General features: G+C 37.2%; 3 protein-coding genes across 3 annotated transcripts; 1 reads left to right on the top strand and 2 right to left on the bottom strand.

Annotated features, from left to right (window-relative positions):
• Positions 1-69: 69 nt before the first annotated feature.
• On the top strand, positions 70-4,285 carry LOC108854562 (cellulose synthase A catalytic subunit 4 [UDP-forming]). Its single transcript, XM_018628160.2, has 11 exons — positions 70-185; positions 273-465; positions 538-656; positions 752-821; positions 905-1,064; positions 1,157-1,769; positions 1,864-2,001; positions 2,082-2,207; positions 2,280-2,492; positions 2,619-3,506; positions 3,586-4,285. Exons 1-11 carry the CDS (start codon positions 150-152, stop codon positions 4,171-4,173), a joined length of 3,144 nt encoding a protein of 1,047 aa, XP_018483662.2. The 5' UTR covers positions 70-149; the 3' UTR covers positions 4,174-4,285.
• A 61-nt stretch (positions 4,286-4,346) lies between these two features.
• Positions 4,347-6,119, bottom strand: LOC108854563 (uncharacterized). Its single transcript, XM_018628161.2, has 3 exons — positions 5,897-6,119; positions 5,613-5,761; positions 4,347-5,491 (listed from the first exon to the last, which is right to left on the bottom strand). The coding sequence occupies exons 1-3, from the start codon at positions 5,972-5,974 to the stop codon at positions 4,525-4,527; spliced, it is 1,194 nt and encodes a 397-aa protein (XP_018483663.2). The 5' UTR covers positions 5,975-6,119; the 3' UTR covers positions 4,347-4,524.
• Positions 6,120-6,798: 679 nt separating this feature from the next.
• LOC108833989 (uncharacterized) lies at positions 6,799-12,330 on the bottom strand. Its single transcript, XM_057008029.1, has 3 exons — positions 11,143-12,330; positions 9,398-10,894; positions 6,799-9,327 (listed from the first exon to the last, which is right to left on the bottom strand). Exons 1-3 carry the CDS (start codon positions 12,328-12,330, stop codon positions 6,799-6,801), a joined length of 5,214 nt encoding a protein of 1,737 aa, XP_056864009.1.
• Positions 12,331-19,574: the final 7,244 nt, after the last annotated feature.

Here is a 19,574-nt window from a genome sequence, read left to right as displayed (position 1 = left end):
CCTCACAGTTTGGTACAACCTTTACTTTCCCCTTAACATTTTCCCCTTATATTACCGCCAAAGTTCACTCTGATTTATTCAGTTATCAAACACACATTTTTTTTTCTATCTCTCATTTTGCTCTGCTTCGGAGCTTAGCTTGCCTCGCCATGGAACCAAACACCATGGCCAGCTTCGACGATGAGGTAAAACTTAAAACAAAAACAACAAATATGGAAGCTTGTTTTGTTATTTTACCAAATGCTAAAAGTAATTATGTTTCGTGAATGCAGCATCGTCATTCCTCCTTCTCAGCTAAGATCTGTAGAATCTGTAGCGACGAGGTTAAAGACGGAGACAATGGGCAAAAGTTCGTGGCGTGCCACGTGTGCGCGTTCCCTGTTTGCAAACCGTGCTATGAGTATGAGCGTAGCAACGGTAACAAATGCTGCCCTCAGTGCAGCACTCCCTACAAACGCCACAAAGGTAAGAAGTAGATTAAACCCTGTTTTGGTCTTAACAAATACATAATAACCTAGCTGAACTCTCGAATCGTAGGCTCTCCAGGAGATGAAGAAGAACAAGAAAATAGTGGTCCTTATGATTCAGATGATGAGTTGAATACCAAGAATCGCAAGGATGCTTCCTCCATTCACCAGAACTTTGCCTATGGATCGGTAACTTAATGACTTTGATCCATGCTTTCAATTTTCTTTGTTGTCACTCCTTCCCAATTGAAATAAAGATACTGAGTATTTTCTGGGTATTGCAGGAAAATGGAGACTACAATAGTAAGCAGCAGTGGCGTTCAAATGGCCGGGCCTTTTCTTCCACCGGAAGTGGTACGTTTACAGTCTACTATACATATAAAATGCATAAGAGCAAAACTTTTGAGACCTTTTCTTTGTGTGATTTAATTTTAAAGTGCTGGGGAAAGAATTTGAAGCTGAGAGAGATGGCGCCACAGACGCTGAGTGGAAAGAACGAGTTGATAAATGGAAAGCGAGGCAAGAGAAGAGAGGTTTATTGGTTAAAGGAGAACAAACAAAAGACCAAGACAACCAATCCGATGAAGAAGAATACCTGTAATAAAAAGAAATAAAATAATCTTTCTTTTTAACCTAGAATAATAAAAGACTTGAAGCGCAAGTAAATAAGTTATTGTTTGTTTTACCAGAGATGCTGATGCAAGACAACCTCTCTGGAGAAAAGTCCCAATCTCATCGAGCAAAATCAGTCCTTACAGGATCGTCATCGTTCTCCGTCTCGTCATCTTAGTCTTCTTCTTCCGTTTCCGTATCTTGACGCCAGCAAAAGACGCGTACCCACTCTGGCTGATCTCAGTCATCTGCGAGATCTGGTTCGCGCTCTCTTGGATTCTCGACCAGTTCCCGAAATGGTTCCCTATTAACCGCGAAACCTACCTCGACCGTCTCTCTATGAGATTCGAAAGGGATGGCGAGAAGAACAAGCTCGCACCGGTTGACGTGTTTGTCAGTACGGTGGATCCGCTAAAGGAACCTCCGATCATCACAGCCAACACTATTCTCTCCATATTAGCCGTTGATTATCCGGTGAGTAAGGTTAGCTGCTATGTGTCTGATGACGGTGCTTCCATGCTACTGTTCGATACGTTGTCTGAAACGTCAGAGTTTGCGAGAAGATGGGTTCCGTTTTGCAAGAAGTACAACGTAGAGCCAAGAGCTCCAGAGTTTTACTTCTCTGAGAAGATTGATTACTTGAAGGATAAAGTCCAAACTACATTCGTCAAAGACCGCAGAGCAATGAAGGTCAGTAAAACAAAAACAAAAAAGAAAAGAATGATCATTGCTTGCAATACAAGCAAACGGATCTTTATACATTCTTGTCTCGATTGTTTTGCAGAGGGAGTATGAAGAGTTTAAAGTGAGGATCAATTCTTTAGTGGCTAAAGCTCAGAAGAAACCTGAAGAAGGATGGGTGATGCAAGATGGTACACCATGGCCTGGGAACAACACTCGTGATCATCCCGGGATGATTCAGGTCACATTCACGGAGAGTCTCTTCTCTTTCCGATAACACCATTACATTTGGATCTAAAACAAAAAAAAATACTTTTTCAGGTGTATCTAGGAAAGGAAGGAGCTTATGACATTGACGGTAACGAACTGCCACGCCTTGTGTATGTGTCGAGAGAGAAGCGTCCTGGTTACGATCACCACAAGAAAGCTGGAGCCATGAATGCAATGGTAAGCATAGCAAGCCCATCAAAAGAAGTAACTGTTTTTTTTTTACTGATAATGGTTTATGGATTGTGCCAGGTTCGAGTGTCTGCAGTGCTCACAAATGCACCATTTATGCTGAATTTGGATTGTGATCATTACATCAATAACAGTAGAGCCATTAGGGAATCAATGTGCTTCCTGATGGATCCGCAGCTCGGGAAAAAGCTTTGCTATGTTCAATTCCCTCAGAGATTCGATGGTATCGATCACAATGATCGATACGCCAACAGAAACATCGTCTTCTTTGATGTAAGTCATCATCAATCATTATCATCATCATAAAAAAAATCACTCTAAAAAAAAAAAATTAGAAACCTTTAAAATATGTTCTGTTTTATTTCTTCTAAACCGGTTCTGTATTGTCAAACTTTGCAGATAAACATGAGAGGGTTAGATGGGATTCAAGGACCAGTCTACGTCGGAACAGGATGTGTATTCAACAGACCAGCACTGTACGGATACGAACCTCCAGTGTCGGAAAAACGAAAGAAGATGACATGCGATTGCTGGCCGTCGTGGCTTTCCTGCTGCTGCGGCGGAGGCAGCCGTCGAAAACCGAAGTCGGATACCAAGAAGAAGTCAGGGATCAAGAGCTTGTTATCTGGACTAAGAAGGAAGAAAAAGAAGGAGAGTGCAGCGACGATGAGCTATTCAAGAAAGCGATCCACAGAAGCTATATTCGATCTTGAAGACATCGAAGAAGGGCTCGAAGGGTACGACGAGCACGATAAATCGTCTCTAATGTCGCAGAAAAACTTCGAAAAGAGATTCGGTATGTCCCCCGTGTTCATCGCGTCGACGTTGATTGAGAAAGGAGGGTTACCGGAGGCGACGAACACGAGCTCGCTCATCAAAGAAGCCATCCATGTCATTAGCTGTGGATACGAAGAGAAGACTGAGTGGGGCAAAGAGATCGGATGGATTTACGGATCAGTGACGGAAGATATCCTTACGGGTTTCAAGATGCATTGTAGAGGTTGGAAGTCGATTTACTGTATGCCTAAAAGACCAGCTTTCAAAGGTTCAGCTCCCATCAATCTTTCTGACCGGTTGCACCAAGTGCTTCGATGGGCTCTTGGTTCCGTCGAAATCTTCTTTAGCCGTCATTGCCCACTCTGGTATGCTTGGGGAGGCAAGCTCAAGATTCTTGAACGTCTCGCTTACATCAACACCATTGTCTATCCTTTCACTTCTATTCCTCTCCTCGCTTATTGTACTATCCCAGCCGTTTGCCTTCTCACCGGCAAGTTTATTATTCCAACGGTTAGTCTGTTTACTTTTTTACCCTTAAACTCCTATTTTTTTACCCCCAAAGTTTATATATTTTTTTTTATTTGATCAGATCAATAATTTTGCGAGTATATGGTTCCTTGCGTTGTTCCTATCAATCATTGCGACGGCGATCTTGGAGCTGAGGTGGAGCGAAGTGAGCATCACTGACCTCTGGCGTAACGAGCAGTTCTGGGTGATAGGAGGAGTCTCCGCTCACCTCTTCGCAGTCTTTCAAGGTCTCCTCAAAGTCCTCTTCGGCGTCGACACAAACTTCACCGTCACGTCGAAAGGAGCCTCAGACGAAGCCGACGAGTTTGGAGATCTTTACCTCTTCAAATGGACAACTCTTCTCATCCCTCCCACCACCCTCATCATCCTCAACATGGTCGGTGTTGTCGCAGGAGTTTCCGACGCCATTAACAATGGGTACGGCTCGTGGGGACCGCTTTTCGGGAAACTGTTTTTCGCGTTTTGGGTCATCGTTCATCTTTACCCGTTCCTCAAGGGTTTGATGGGTCGACAGAACCGAACTCCGACGATCGTTGTGCTTTGGTCGATCCTCTTGGCGTCTATTTTCTCGCTGGTTTGGGTTCGGATCGATCCGTTTTTGGCGAAACAGACGGGTCCGTTACTGAAGCAATGTGGCGTCGACTGTTAATGGGGGAAACTAAAGACTATAAATGTGCGTTTTGTATCGCGTTTGCGTTTTGGCCGTCCTTTTGAGCCATCTTGCTTGAGAGGGCTAGTTTTACTCTTGTTTTTGGGTGTTATATTTCTTTTATTTGAGCAAACAAGTTATGATAAAAGGATCATATAAAATACAAACAAATAAATTGAAACACACCACATATGCTGCAACAAACACAACGATTTGGTTTATAATACACAGAAAAACACATAAAACCAATTAATTAATCTTAAATAAATGAAAAAAAATTAACTCATTGTAACCAAACCTGTGTGGAACCGTAAGCCATCATTAGAGCTTGGACATCATACTTCTTCTCCGCTACCTGCTTGTGGCCATTGAGTGACTGTTCCAGTAGCCACCAACTGTTCCGATAATAGGTGATTCAGGGCTTCTACTTGGAGATTTCCTTGGAGAGTTGGTTGCTGAGAACTGTTTTATCTCCTCTGTAGTTAACCCCCCAAGTATAGGTCTTTCATCGTAGCTTTGATCCGGTTTTGAATAGCTGGTGGTGGTCTGCGATGTAGATAACCATGTCGAGAGACTAGCGTCAACAGCTGGTACTTGTTGGGATCTCTGTTTCTTGATTTCATCTCTTGATTTCGGTTTCAAGCTGAATGATGGCAACTCATCAACAACCTGAGGCTCCACTAAGCTGAAGGATGCATTTAGTTTGTGTCGTTCTTGGTCGGAGATGAGATCCACGTTCTCCTTTCGAGACTGCGTCTGCATTGTTCTTCCTTTGGATTTCACAGCTTTCCACTGGGAGAGATTCTCGATGGGGTTCAGTACGGCGTTGACATATCCGGTTCTGTCTCTAGCACTCGTGTTAGACTTGTCTTTATTCAAAACATTATCCGCTATCTCCTCGGTGTAAACTTTGTTGTTATCCCAGTTGTGCTGCTTCTCCTCATAATCATCATCATCATAATAGTCTTCATCAAGCAGACCACCATCACCATCATCATCATCTTCTAGATCACTTTCATCACAATCTGTTACAGCATCATCATCCTCTTCTTCCTCATCGTCACTTTCTCTGCAATTCTGATATCTATGGTTTGAAGGAAAAGAACTTGACGAGTTGGAAGTAACATCGCTTCCCTCTGATGAACATGGAGCCTGACTCGACTTCAAAGGCTTCACCTCTTCGTCCTTCTTCTTCTCCTCTTCAAAGAGCTCAACAGATTCATCTACTGCAATGTGTTCATAAGTTTTTACCTTGGAGTCAAAAGTCACTCTCTTACGAGTTGGACTCGGACTGATGTTCTCCTCAGTTTTCTCTTCACTGCAAAATTAAAAATAAACAAAATCAATAACTCAAATTCTGTTTAAGCTAAAAACATGATACTAGGTACAAGAACATAAAGAGTCAACAGTTTTATCTAAAAGAATATAACAAAACTAACCAGATGTCTGTGGTCGGAGTGACAGAAACCTTAGTGACTTCCTCAACAGCAGCAAGAACCCTAACATCATTTTTAGACTTGGGAACTTCTTCAACAATAGGAACACTAAGATTCAGATGAACAATCTTTGTAGAACCCTCAGAGATTTTCTACATATAAATTAAATAAAAAATATTACTTTAGTTCAGAAAAAACAAACATAAACTAAAGCTGAAAACTTTGTTAAGATACTACAGAAAAAAACCAGCTAGCTTTAACTGAAGCAGCTCAGAAAGAGAACTTACATTTAAACGAGGCTCCTCCCTGCGTCTCTGACGCCGGCGATTCTTCCGGCCACCGAAGCAACCTGGAAAGCAACCCATTCCTTCGAGAGAGTAGAAGATAAAGTTCCTTCGAGGAGCTTTCACCGATTCTTGATCCAAGATTAAAGACTCGACATTGATTTGGGGTGTGTTTAGGTTATCTTTTATTTATTCTTTTCAGATTTCCTTTTGTTTTAAATTTTACCTTTTATTAAAATGTTTATTTTGAGGGGGAAAAGGAAAAACGACCGTTACAATGTCTGAGTCTCTGAATCTGACCCCACACACATTAGGCTTCGAAATTGGACCGTTGCTCTGTGGGGCCTCGCTTTACTGTAAAGAAATGTAAAAGTAATCAATGGGCCTTATTATCAAATATATTATCGGTCCACTGAAATTTAGCTCAATGAAAATTAAACCGGTTAAAAATTTATATTGAACCGGTTAAAATTTATATTGAACTGTTAAACTCTGAAAACCAGCGATCCAATGAACCGGCCAAAACCCTGATTCGTATACAAACCAAAACTTTACTAGTAAAACAGTTAAATTTTCTTCTTTTTAAATAAAAATATGGTTTGTGAAATAATAATAAAGTATCATCTATTTTTTTTTAACATCTCTGTACTATAGCTTTCATTTACATACAACATGTTAGTTTTTTTTTAACACTGAAAGTTTCATTGAATAAGGAAAACGAAAAATCTGTTCCCTACGAGGACAGAGCCTTAATAGAAACAACTACAAAGAAGGAAAAGAAATAAAGAAAAACCACACCAAACAACAAAGGCAAAGAAACAAAGGAAATAAAAGGAAAATTAAAAGAAAAAGACCACCAGTAGGTAGTATTACAGCACGTCTTCCACAGCAAGTGTAAGGTCACACTAGGAAAGATTTTGTGGAAAGTTTGTAGACGCTTCCTGAGCAAGCAGAGAGTGGAACCAGGACGGACCCCCTGTTGCTACATACGAGTGAAATCGGAGGTCGGAAGTGACACTTTGAGCAATAAGACCAGCAACTCTGTTCCTCCCATTCTCCACATGTTCTAACCTCCAATTTGAAAGGGAATTGAGGCTCTGAAGAATACCTGATACCAGTTGGTTAATCTGTGGAGACAGGGATCTTCTATGAAAGGCCTCTTGAAGCACAAAAGATGATGTTTCAAAGAAAACATTGTCAACTCTTAGACTAGCCATTGCCTCCACCGCCCGTTGGAGAGAGATAAGATCAGCGAGCAATGTAGTCTCCAGGTTACTAAAGGATCTTCTGCTATGGAAAATCACTGCACCTGCATCATTTCTAACAACCCATGCACCTCCACTGAGGGAAATATTTGGAGCCCACGATGAAGCAACGTTACATTTGACCCAGTTCTGCGGAGGTTTAGTCCAAACAACAGGAGTCAAATCTTGCACTGCGGAGACATGAGCTCTAGCTTGCCCTGGGTTCTGAAGCTTTCTCCAAATTTCCGCTTCTACTGTAGCCTTATCCAATATCACCGCTGGGTCCAAGCGAATATGCTCAAAACAGAAGCTGTTCCTAGCTTTCCATATGTGCCACAGAATCCAAGGGAAAATAAGACCTGCCTCCGGATTCTGATCACTCTTTTTACTGCAAGCTATTAGGTGATATAGATTGAGGAACACAGAGGTAGACCAAGAACCAGAAGGCGGCATTGGAACTGAAGACAAAGCCCAAACATCTTGCGCAAACCGGCAGTGAAAGAGGACATGACCAATGTCTTCCGTTCCATCGTTACACGAGGGACACGTTGTGTTCAAGTGAATACCTCTTGTGCTCAGTCTCTCTTTAACAGCCAGAGCTCCCGATCGAATGCGCCAAAGAAAGTGACGAAGCTTCGGAGACGTTTTCGTTTTCCATAGAGCTTGCCAGAGCTGTTGTTCAATTGGAGGGACTGGAGGAGACGGAGAGGCTAGTTCCTCGAGCGAGTCAAGCAAATCATATCCACTCTTGGATGAGTATCTTCCATTCTTAGTGAGGCTCCACACCACTGCATCTGGACGATCAAGGTCGAGCTTCTGCTTCAATATAATCCCTGCATCTTTGTGTGAAAACGTCTCTTCGACAAGCGCTTTGTCCCAGACCCGTGAGTTATGATCAATAAGATCCTCAACTGTAAGAGTAAGGTCAACAACAGAGCCCTCTCTATACTCTGGAACTCGGGGAGCTCCATCGAGAATCCAACGATCCCACCACACTTTGGTACCCACACCATTACCAATTTTCGTCATCAAGCCCTGTTGCAAAAGTTCTCGCCCATGCAATATGCTTCTCCACGCAAATGAAGGTCGCGAGCCTAGGCCACACTCAAGGAAAGAGTTATTTTTGAAATACCGTTGCTTTAGCACTTGGGCTAGAAGAGACTCCGGATTATTAAAAACTCTAGCTGCTTGCTTGGCTAGTAAGGCTTGATTAAATTTCTCCAGATCTTTGAAACCCAACCCTCCTTGTTTCTTGGATTTGCAAAGCTTTTGCCAGGACACCCACGCAATCTTCTTCCGGTTATTACCAGTACTCCACCAGAATTTGATCATCGCACTTCGTAGCTTAGCACATGTATCTTTCGGAAGTCGAAAGCAAGACATGACATAGATGGGAAGCACCAAGCAGATAGACTTAAGGAGAATCTCTTTACCCCCTTGAGAAAGGGATTTCGCAAACCACCCATTGAGACGACCTTGAAGCTTTTCACGTAAGAACCCAAGCAGCTGGCGCTTAGAGCCACTGAAGCACTCAGGAAGCCCAAGATAAGTCCCGTCTCCCCCCTCCGATTCAATACCCAAGGTCTGCTTAACCTCATCCTTAACTGCATTAACCACTTTCGAGCCAAAGATGATCGAAGATTTTTGAAAATTAATTCTTTGACCAGAGGCGTCACTGTACCGCTTTAGGCAACTGATAATCTCCGATGCTTCTTGAGCATTAGCTTTACATATCAGTAAGCTATCATCTGCAAAAAGGAGATGGTGAACTGCAGGACCCTGTTGCCCTATCTGGATGCCATGAAGATGACCAGTAGCAGCTGAGGTATTCAAGCAGTTGACGAGAGCTTCCGAGCATAAGATAAATAAGAAAGGAGATAGTGGGTCTCCTTGTCTCAATCCGTGCTCTGGTCTGATATATCCATGTGAGCTCCCGTTCAACATAACCGAGTAAGAAACAGAGTTGACACAAGTCATGATCCACCGAACCCAGACTCGATCAAAACCCATTCTTTCCAATAAAGTCTCTAGGAAACTCCACTCTACTCGGTCGTATGCTTTCAACATATCGGTTTTGACAGCCATGAACTCCTCCGAGACTCTCTCATTAGTATGCAACGAGTGGATCATCTCACTAGCGATGATAATATTATCAGAGATTAGACGACCCGACAAAGGCTCCCTGAGTCTCTGAAACCACCACAGGCAAGATACCCTTAAGCCGGTTGCACAGTATGTTAGATATGATTTTATACTGCACCGAGCACAAGCTAATGGGTCTCATATCTTGCATCTGAACTGGACTAGTGATCTTCGGAATTAAGCTTAATTGGGTATGGTTCCAACCATCTGGCATGACTGAAGTCTCGAAGAACTGCAGAATCTCCTTTGTAATCGCCAGACCAACAATATGCCAATACTTGTGATAGAAGGAACCAGTAAGCCTATCTTCACCAGGAGCGCTTCCACCCTTCACACACATTGCAGCTTTTCTAATTTCCTCAACCGAAACAGCAGCCGTGAGACCTTCATTCATCTCACTTGTAATACGGCTGGGGAAATCAGTAAACAGAAACTCCAAGTCGAAAGGGTTCGTACTGAGGAACAGCTCTCGAAAATACTCAACCGCTATTTCACCTTTGGAGCCTTCAGAGAAATGTTCTCTTCCCAGATCGTCAAGTAGCATTAGAATTCTGTTTCTCACTTTGCGACCCTTGACAACATTGTGAAAGTATTTGGTGTTGCGATCACCATCTTTTAGCCACTCCTCTCGACATTTTTGTCTCCAAAAGAACTCCTCCTCCATGTAAGCTTCAGCCAGCTGCTGCTTCAAACTTTTCATTATCACACGAGAGGGAAAAACCTTAGAAAATTCAATCTCGTAAGCTGCTTTAAGGCGAACGATCCTCTCATGTGAGTTAAGGTCTGAGGATTTCCTCCATCTGGATATTTCCCTTCTACAGCTAGCTATACGATCCATGAGGTTTGCTTGACCATCACTCAAGCCCCAGCCTTCCACTATCGCCTCCTCAAACCCTGGTTTTGAGAACATTCTATTATCAAGGTAGAATCTCCCCCTGTTAAGCTCCTTTTGTTCCATCGTGAAACCAATGAGTAGATCTCTGTGATCAGATCCCCACATCCCACCGTACTCAACACTCGATCTTGGAAATAGATTAAACCATTCATCATTCCCAAAACACCTGTCCAGTCGACACTGAACCCAGACTCCATCACGCCAACCGTGCCAAGAAAGTACATTCCCTGAGCTTCGTAATTCTCTGATTTTACAGAACAGAGCCATGTTTTTGAAGCCACAGAAAGTGGACTCATCACGCAACACACCACCTAGTTTGTCATCGTTAGACATGTGTTCATTGAAATCCCCTGTCAACAACCAAGCTTCATCTCTTCCAACTCCAATATCAGTCAGCCTATCCCAAACATCTTGTCTTCTCGCTCTCACTGGGTCGCCATAGACGCACGAGAGGAAAAAAGACATCGAACGGCAAGTAACTTTCAAATCAATAATTATGCTATCTCCAGAAAGAATCTCAATGTTGTAACTATCCTTCCAGAGAACCGCCAAACCTCCACTAAGACCACGAGGTTCAACCGTAAAAATCTTATCGTAACCCAAACTCTTTTGTAACCCTGACATGTACTCAAACTTTTGTTTAGTCTCCATCAAAAAACACAATATCCGGAAAGCATCGCCGACGAACTTCTCGGATAGTTTGAACTGCCTCAGTGCTCCCTGCACCTCGGCAGTTCCAGCTCCAAACACTCATTGGGGGAGCAGCGGCTTCAAACCGGAAGCCACCGAATTAGTTGAGGGAGTTGAGAGTTTCTTGGAAGGAGACATGGAGACTGAATCAGGCTTACGCTTTCCACCAGACTCCGACGATGGTGGAGTAAACGCAGTCGATACTGATGCTTTCTGAGGTAACTTGCCAGCTTGTGCACGACGTCTCCACGAGGGGGGGGGGGGGGGCGACGAGCCACCTTAATAGCACTACTATCACCGGCAGATGGTGTCTTGTCAGACTGACCAATCTGGAAACCCGTAGAAATAGAGGACATTAAGTTCATAGCAGCACCAGAGCTTTCAGATTCTGATGAAGCTTCTTGCGCATCTTTGTCTCTGATCCCAGGAAGCGACAAGGTCTGTCTCGGGTTCTGGCGATCATGGGGGAGTTGGTCAGAGTCTGGGTATGAGAAGACATGACCTTTTCCTTTCTCCAAGTCAGAAGTGAACCTTGTAAGGATCGCAGTATGCGATTGTCTTTGGTCCTCAATGGATTGTCGGACACGCATGATCCTAGCTTGTCTCTCCGTACTATCAGAGTGGGAAATATATATTAAGGCTTGCTTTCTCTCTTGAGGGGGAAGCTCAGGAAACAGAGGAGGAAAACCAGGAGGGCTATCCAAGGATGGTTGAGCAACAGGAGCAGGAACTAGTTCCTCTTGGGTCTTGCCGTGAGAACCATTAGATGAAGATGCCGCGGCCTGTTGTTTAGGTCCCTTCTTCAACATAGGACACCTGAACTTCTCATGGGTAAGACGAAAGCAGTGGTAGCATTTTTTATGAATCCTCTCGTACTCAAACTCAATGGTAACTGTTTCCTCTTTGCTCACTGTAAGCTTCTGAGATGCTTTCGCCGGGTTCTCTGTATCAAAAGTGATCAGAGCTCGTATGTAGTCCTTCGTGTGTGACACCTTAGGATCATACGCAATTTCCTCAACATGACCTACTTCAGATGCAAGTATGTACATCGTATCACCAGTGAAGAACTTGCTTGGAATGTTTTTGATGCGGATCCAAATCAGCATGTAACGGAGGAAATCAGGTGCAGGGTTCTCCGTCCATCTCTCCAGAACCATTGGCCAGTGGTTGTATGACCAAGGGCGATCTTTGAGAACAGTTAGGAGATCTTCCTCTCTCTGGAAGATAAACTGAAATCTGTCTCTAGATAGGGCCATACCCCTAACTCTTCCATAGACACGCCACGCCGTCGGCATGTAGTCTATCATCTTCGCCATGATCTGACAATCCGGGTTCAGCAGCCTACCCAACAAACTCAGCGAATTACCATCAACTACTTGGAATCTCGGACTGTCCGGTAGTGTAAGAGGCACCTCATCATCGTCAATAGACATTGAACGGAGACTCTGGTGCAACAGATCAGCCATAGTCCCCAAACAGAAGCGGAGGTGGTGGTGCTGTAGCGGGAAAGCGCCGTGGTTCTTCGGTAAGAGGTCCGAAAGAGTCAAAGAAAATTTTCCTCTGATAGCGCAATATTGAACGCTAATCCTTAATGACATCATTGAACAAGGAAAGAAGATCAATCAATTTTAAGAAAAAAGGAAAGAGGAAAAGATATTGAGAGATCTTAGGGAGCCAAGTAAGGCAAGAGTTGCAGAGATGAGGAAAGGAAATTAACACACAACATGTTAGTTAATTGTGAAGTTTATACAAATATTTGTGTGTTATCATTCATTTTGTAATATGTTAATATGATCTTGAGTCAATTAATAAAACATAATTTTTAATCATGGAAGGAGAAGGAGACGGGGAACTTGTTTTTTTTTTAAGTAGAAAATAAATTTCTTGAGGAATACCGTGAAGATGGCGAAGAACTCAATCATAGTATGATTTTAAATTTTATTTCAAAACTAAACTAATGTATGTATACTTTATTTTTAAAAGTATGAAGATTTAGAGTGATAAAGATCTAAGGAATAAAGTTGAAATGTTCTTTTTAGTATTGATGTTAGATTTGAACAGTTAAGTTATTTTATTATCTTCATTATATATTCAGTTTGTTATTTTTAAAAAAAAATTCTAAACATTACGGTTTTTAAAATATTTTATTTGATATAATCTCTCTTTGCAAGAATATTCATATTATTTACAGAATATCATTAAATTCAATTTAATCCATTTAAATCTAATTGAACCAAAATAATCCATGATCCAAAATATTTTTGATTCGTTAGTCGGTCCGGTTTCAAAAACACTGATTTTTACAAGTCTTAGGTTTATAATCCAAATGTTTTTTGTTTATTCCAAGTTTTGTTTTGTGAACCTGAAATGGATTTTTACTTTATGCTTCAGTTAAAGGTTGTGTGTTTTATATTTTTAGCCAAAAAAAAATTTCGTATTTTACAGCTGAAAAGCACATGTATCTCAGTGCTCTGTATTTTACAACAAAATCCAGGGAAGCTTCCAATATTTTGTTTAATATTCTTCACTTGTGTAAGCCTTCATGAACCTTTCTTTATAAGCGGCGGAGATTGTTACTAGGAATTACAGCAATTTAATTAAACTTTCATGCAGCTTCCAATTTAAATTTTACAGCTGAATATAATTTACAACTAGATTCATACCCACACGATCGTGCCATAGTATTCATTTATATTTTTTATTTATGCTTACAATTTATAAATAAATGATTTTAATATTACCAGTTTGTATAAACTATTATTGCTTTTACATAATTGTATTGAATTATTTACATGTGTGTTAAGCCATTTTGATAAATAAGAATTATTATTTTTATTTTTTATATTTTAAATATTATACTTTGCTTAATATTATTTATTTTTTATTTTTTAATATTATACTTTGCTTAATATTATTTCTTAAATGGCATTTTTTGTTAATGGTATTATTTTTGAAATTTTTTTTATATTTTGAAAGTGAAATAGTAAATTGCATAGATACAATGATATAATATTATTTCCCTTATATAATTTTATTCATATTTTATAGTCATATAATTACAACATAAAATAGTCATTGCAATCACTTATATTCAAAATTCTGATTTCAGCTATTATTTATAAATTTTGGACATCCGTTTTGTCAAAATAATATTGACAATATCAAGATAAAAGAAAGATTGATTCATGCCAACACTTTCCTCACTAATCTTTTGACAGATTAATAAGTTAGTCAACAAATATCAAGGTTAGAGTTTCTCGAATATCGTTTTCTCAAAAGAAATACTCTATGTTTCATAATAAGTGTCATTTTATTTTTCTTGTTATAGAAAAATATCACTTTATAATTCTAATGTAAATTATACTTAGTTTCAGCTAAAAATAATCGGAAACTGCACTGATTTTATAAGTATTTTTTTATTTTAAATACTATTGTTCATAGATGTGTAATTAATAAAATTTTACATATATTTCAGCTATTTTGTTAATTTGTGTGAAAAATGTCAAAATGACAATTTTTAGAAACTGGGAGAATATATTTTAGATCAACTCTGATCAATTTTTTTATATATCTTCACCCATCAGAAAATTTAACTTATCAAACTCTTCAATCGATGCAGCTCCGCTGTTAGCAAGGTTATAGATTCTAAAGGAAGGAACCATTGAAAAATGAATTGTCTTTTTTTCTATAATTTTTTTGGTTCTTTTGTGATAATGAAAAGTTTCAGGAGAAGCTGTATATTTATGGCTATTTTCGTTCATATACGTATTCAGGTAGAATATAAAAGATTATGTCAAGTATTAATGAATTTAACAGAAAACATTAAGTTTAAATTAATTGTTAAGATATATGGAATCATACCATAAATATAGGAAAGTTTTAACGTAGCAACCACTTAATGATACTGACAGAAATCATGGCACGTTTAAAACGGAGTAATGTTTAACTAAATTAATAGAGTTGATTATGTTATATTCAGGATTATATTTAGTTTAATGAAACTATAATTGAATAGGTTCAAATTTAAATGATAACTTTATAACAGGATATAAAAATAGGACTCTAAATTAATAAGATAGATCACTAAATTTTGACCCGCGCTTCGAAAACGCGGGTTTTTCCGGGTTACAAACAAAATTAAATATAATTAATATTTTGGGTTTATTGTACATTCTTATGTTAATCATTCATATCATATTGAAGAGAGAAATTTGTTTAAAATTATATAATTATGAATAAGTTTTTTTGAGTTTTTGTATTCATCTTGTGTAACTTTTTCTTAGACATGCACATTTTATCTGACCCTAAAAGAATATTAAGAAACCAACACGAAAGACATGTTTTAATCTGGGATGGGGGCAAAGTACCTACTGGATTCTTTTGGACCAGAAGATATCTGTTCAAGTTCGGGTATCCCAAGTACCCAAAATATTTTTCTGTGTGTTATTTATATTTGGGTATTTTAGATATATTTTCAGTATTTCAAATATTTTTTAAGTTCTGGTTTCAGGTTTTCAGTTATAGTTTTGGTTTAAGATAAAATTTCAAATTTTTAAAAAAGAAATTTTGGGTAGACAGATAAAACTTTGGATATTTTTGGTTCATTGGGTAAGATATCGAGTAAAATTTTGGGTTTGAGTATTTGAATATTTGCAGGTATTCATTTGATTTTCGGGTGTTTTTCGTGTTTCGACCTAATTTGAGTATTTTCGTCCTAGATACAAAACCGATCCGACGCGTTATGTAGCAATTTACATATATTTTACAGATATTTGAATTATTGACTTGAACTGGATCCAAAAGGAATCGACTTGAACCCAAACCAATTTTTTTTAAACACCTAGTCAGGTTCAAATGTCTAGGACCCCGAAGAAAATGGACTCGAAAGGAATCGTTTATACCTGACCCGAAGACCTGAATGCCCAAACCTAGTTCTCTCATTATATTTTGTGTGGTTTTTATAGGAGTTACATTTGTTTATTTAGTGAAACTTATGATTTACTCGAGAGATTTTTGGTTAATTTAATAGTTTGTAGAATTATTTTCTTTTTGTTGAAAAAAAATCGAACAAAGTTTTTAGGGCTTTAATAATTTTAAAACTTATCTTTAATAACAAATTGCTATAATAAATAATTTTATAAAATAATTTAACGTAGTATATATAATTTTGATTTAACAGATGGTTTACTAAAGTGTTTATCAATTTTTTTTGTAAATATTTAGTTATATAATGTAAAATAACATGGTATAAAAATTCTATGATATATGCTAACTCATTTTTACAATTAATGTCTAAATATTTAAGTCTATATTGAGCATATATATGGTGTACTCAAATGAGGAGTAATAATAAATCATTTAAAATATTTGAAATCTTATGGTTAGAGTAATTAATGGTAGGATAAAAATACTAATTAGTTATATATGGATTTTAAAAAAAAATTAGAGTAGATTTTGAAAATGATTATCTTTTAATAATATAGATAATTAGTAAATATGGTTCATGTTATATATATATATATAATCTAGATTTCTCTCTAAAAAAGAAAATTGGCACTTATACCCATAAAAAGAGTCTCAATTTGAGCTTTACCCATGAAATGACAGTTTCAATATTATTCCGATAATACCCATATTTCCATTTCTCTTTCCTGCTCTCTTTCTTCTCTGTGACCTCTCTTATCTCTTCTCTTTCTTGTGCAACTACATTTCTTCTTCTTCTTCTAACTTTATTTATGACCTTTTTTTCATCTCTAACCTTATTTCTTCTTTAATTTGTAACTAAATCAAAATAAATAAATCAAATTGAAACTCTGAAACATCTAATAGCATATTCTCTTTGTTGAACTTCTTCTTCTCTATAGTTCTCTTGCTTTTTTTTGGTCACTATGAGCCGAAACCCTACATAGCTCTGAAACAGAGCAAGATTTGGTAATTGATTTTGTTTTCAGGAAAGATAACTCAGTCCAAAGCTTACGTAAGTGTTGCTTTCTTCAGTTGGGGGTGTTTGTTTATTGCTTTTGTGCCGGGTCTGTTCTTTGAGTTATTTGGTACAGCAATCAGAATTATTTTCTCAAATAATTTCTATTTGTGCATTCACATCTGGTTCCAAATGATTTTGTTTTGATATGTGTCATTGTTTGTATTCTCAAAATAACTTTTATGTTAGCACTTTAAAGATATATATAAAAGTAAATATTTTTTTTGTAGAATACTATCATTGTTAACATGCTAACTTGTTTTATAACATGGTAATCTTTTTTATTTTGCTCGTTATTTTTAATCTTAATTGGTTAACTTTATGTTTTCGCCATTAAATAATGTATTAAATTGATAAATAATACTAAATTATATAATTTATTAGTTAATGATTTGTTTAAAGCTTTATAAATGAATATAAATCGATAACAAAATTCTTAGCGTGTAAAAAATAGTATTTTATGTAAATAAAATTTGTATCATGTTAATAACTTAATTGTTAATCGCTACATGGATTGTTAGTCATTACATAGTTTGTTAGTGGTTACATTGTTTGTTAATAACTGCCCTGATGTTACGAAATAGTTATCTTTAGATGCTACAAGAATTGTTAGTCGCTAAATAACTTTTAGCGGTTACATGGTTTGTTAATGTATTTTGATTTGTTTTTTTTTTGAGAAATATGATTCATTTTAACCTGGATAAATATTTTGTTGACAACATAAATGATTTGTTTAACTGATAGTACTATTTTTGTTAGCGGTTAATAATTAATGTTTTAGGGATGATATTAACTTCATATTCATAATATATGATAATTAACATATTACAATTAACTTATCTTTTTAGTATGTTAATAAAGCAGCAAAGTTAAAATCAGAAAAAAATTAAGCAGAAATTATCACTATATTTAAAATACAAAAAATATAAAGCTTTGTGATCATCAGAAGTAATGCAATCTGGAAATTTTCAAAAGGAAAAAAAGAAGAAATAGAAGCGAAGGGGAAGAAGAAAGAGGAATGAAGATGAGATAGTACGGATATTTTTGGAAGCTTGGGAGAAAAAAACAACAGTATTCTACCTTTGTGTCTTATTATAGGCAAATATCAAATATCAATCTTCCATATGGGTATTGAGCCAATTATCAGCTAAAAAAACATGTAATTGGTCGATGACACTAAAGTTTCTGTAAGGTTGGTAATAAGTATTGCTTATGGTTCATGGTATATAACATCCAGTTCGAATGTAAAAGGGATAACTTATAATCAATTGACAATAGTAGAGTTTTATAAACACGGAACATATGTACAGTATTACTAATGTTAAAAAAATGTATTACTAATGTTTCACGGTCAAAAACGTAGGAAATATGTTATGGAATCCCCTATATATTATTTTAGGGGCACACACAAAAAATAACTTTAACTTCATGTGTGATTTACATGAGTGCCATTTCCTACGTGGCAGTGTCATAAGTCCTCTCACATCTTTTTTGAAAAACCCTTTGTTAACTAGGATTACTACAACATATGCCATTGGTCACTACAATATATAACTGACCAATATTAATTAATTAACCCACGATTCATGTTTGCTTATTGTAACTTTCTTTGACCAATTTAACACTTTTTAGAAAGTGTATCATTCGGTTAACTCATCAATTTTATATCTGAGATTCTTTAGGAATCTATTATATTGTATCATATGTATAAAATAATGGTGCTGGAGTCTATATTATTTGCATGATGTACATATCAAGAATACAACTTCATTTTATGTGACAAATACAATGTATGACTTTACATTGAAATACAGTATTTTTATCCGATTATAGAACTTCAGTCTATGTGACAAATACAATCAAAATATTATGTATAGACTATGTTTGATTTGTGATTAATATTGTCATGATGTTACATATATGTTGAGAGAATTAATTTTGGTTAAATAACATATAATAAACAATTTTGATTGAATTATTACATATGTCGACGATGATAATATTGGTTATTAATTTGGTGGAACAATTTGCCAGAGACTGATAAACGAATATTCACTCTCGCAAACCACAAATTGTTTTAATTGATTTGGTTTATGTGCTTTCCTAAAACAACCATTATCAACTCTCAATCACGATTTCGCCCGAACAATCATCCATGATTTATAACACTGTCAACCATTGATTATGTATCCAAGCGTACTTTATGGTATTAGGGTAATGATTATAGACGTCGAATCATAAATACAAATGGAAACGTAATATTTGATTCAAATTATATTCCATATTGCTTCTCGGCATTTACTTGAGAATTCATTTATTCGGAATCTTTCCTAAATTACTGGCAATCGCCTTGTGTAAATCGCAAACCTTGCAACAAATATGTGATGTAAATATTTCGACCCATAATTATTTCATTAATAGCGTTGATTGCATCGTAGACCTATGCATGTTGTGTATATAAATACTTGGCCTTATTGCTATATCTCCTCACATTTTATCATTGTCTGGGAAAAATATTTTTTTCTATAATTATTGATCAATTCGGGATTGCCTATATTATTCTTACGCTTGTGTATTACTATATTAATTTGCATAGCCATTTTTTAATAGAAACTGAATTGATTATAGTTAGCATCATACAATATGATTTACCCAATATTCAACAATTTTTAATCATTCTAAAAAACATATGGAGATTTTTCCTACAACCTATAATATATGAGTGCTGTT

Source organism: Raphanus sativus, chromosome 4 (genome assembly GCF_000801105.2).
Source record: "Raphanus sativus cultivar WK10039 chromosome 4, ASM80110v3, whole genome shotgun sequence".
NCBI classification, from domain to species: domain Eukaryota; kingdom Viridiplantae; phylum Streptophyta; class Magnoliopsida; order Brassicales; family Brassicaceae; genus Raphanus; species Raphanus sativus.
The sequence above is the reverse complement of the archived record's forward strand: the minus strand, read 5'-3'. Positions and strand labels throughout refer to the sequence as shown.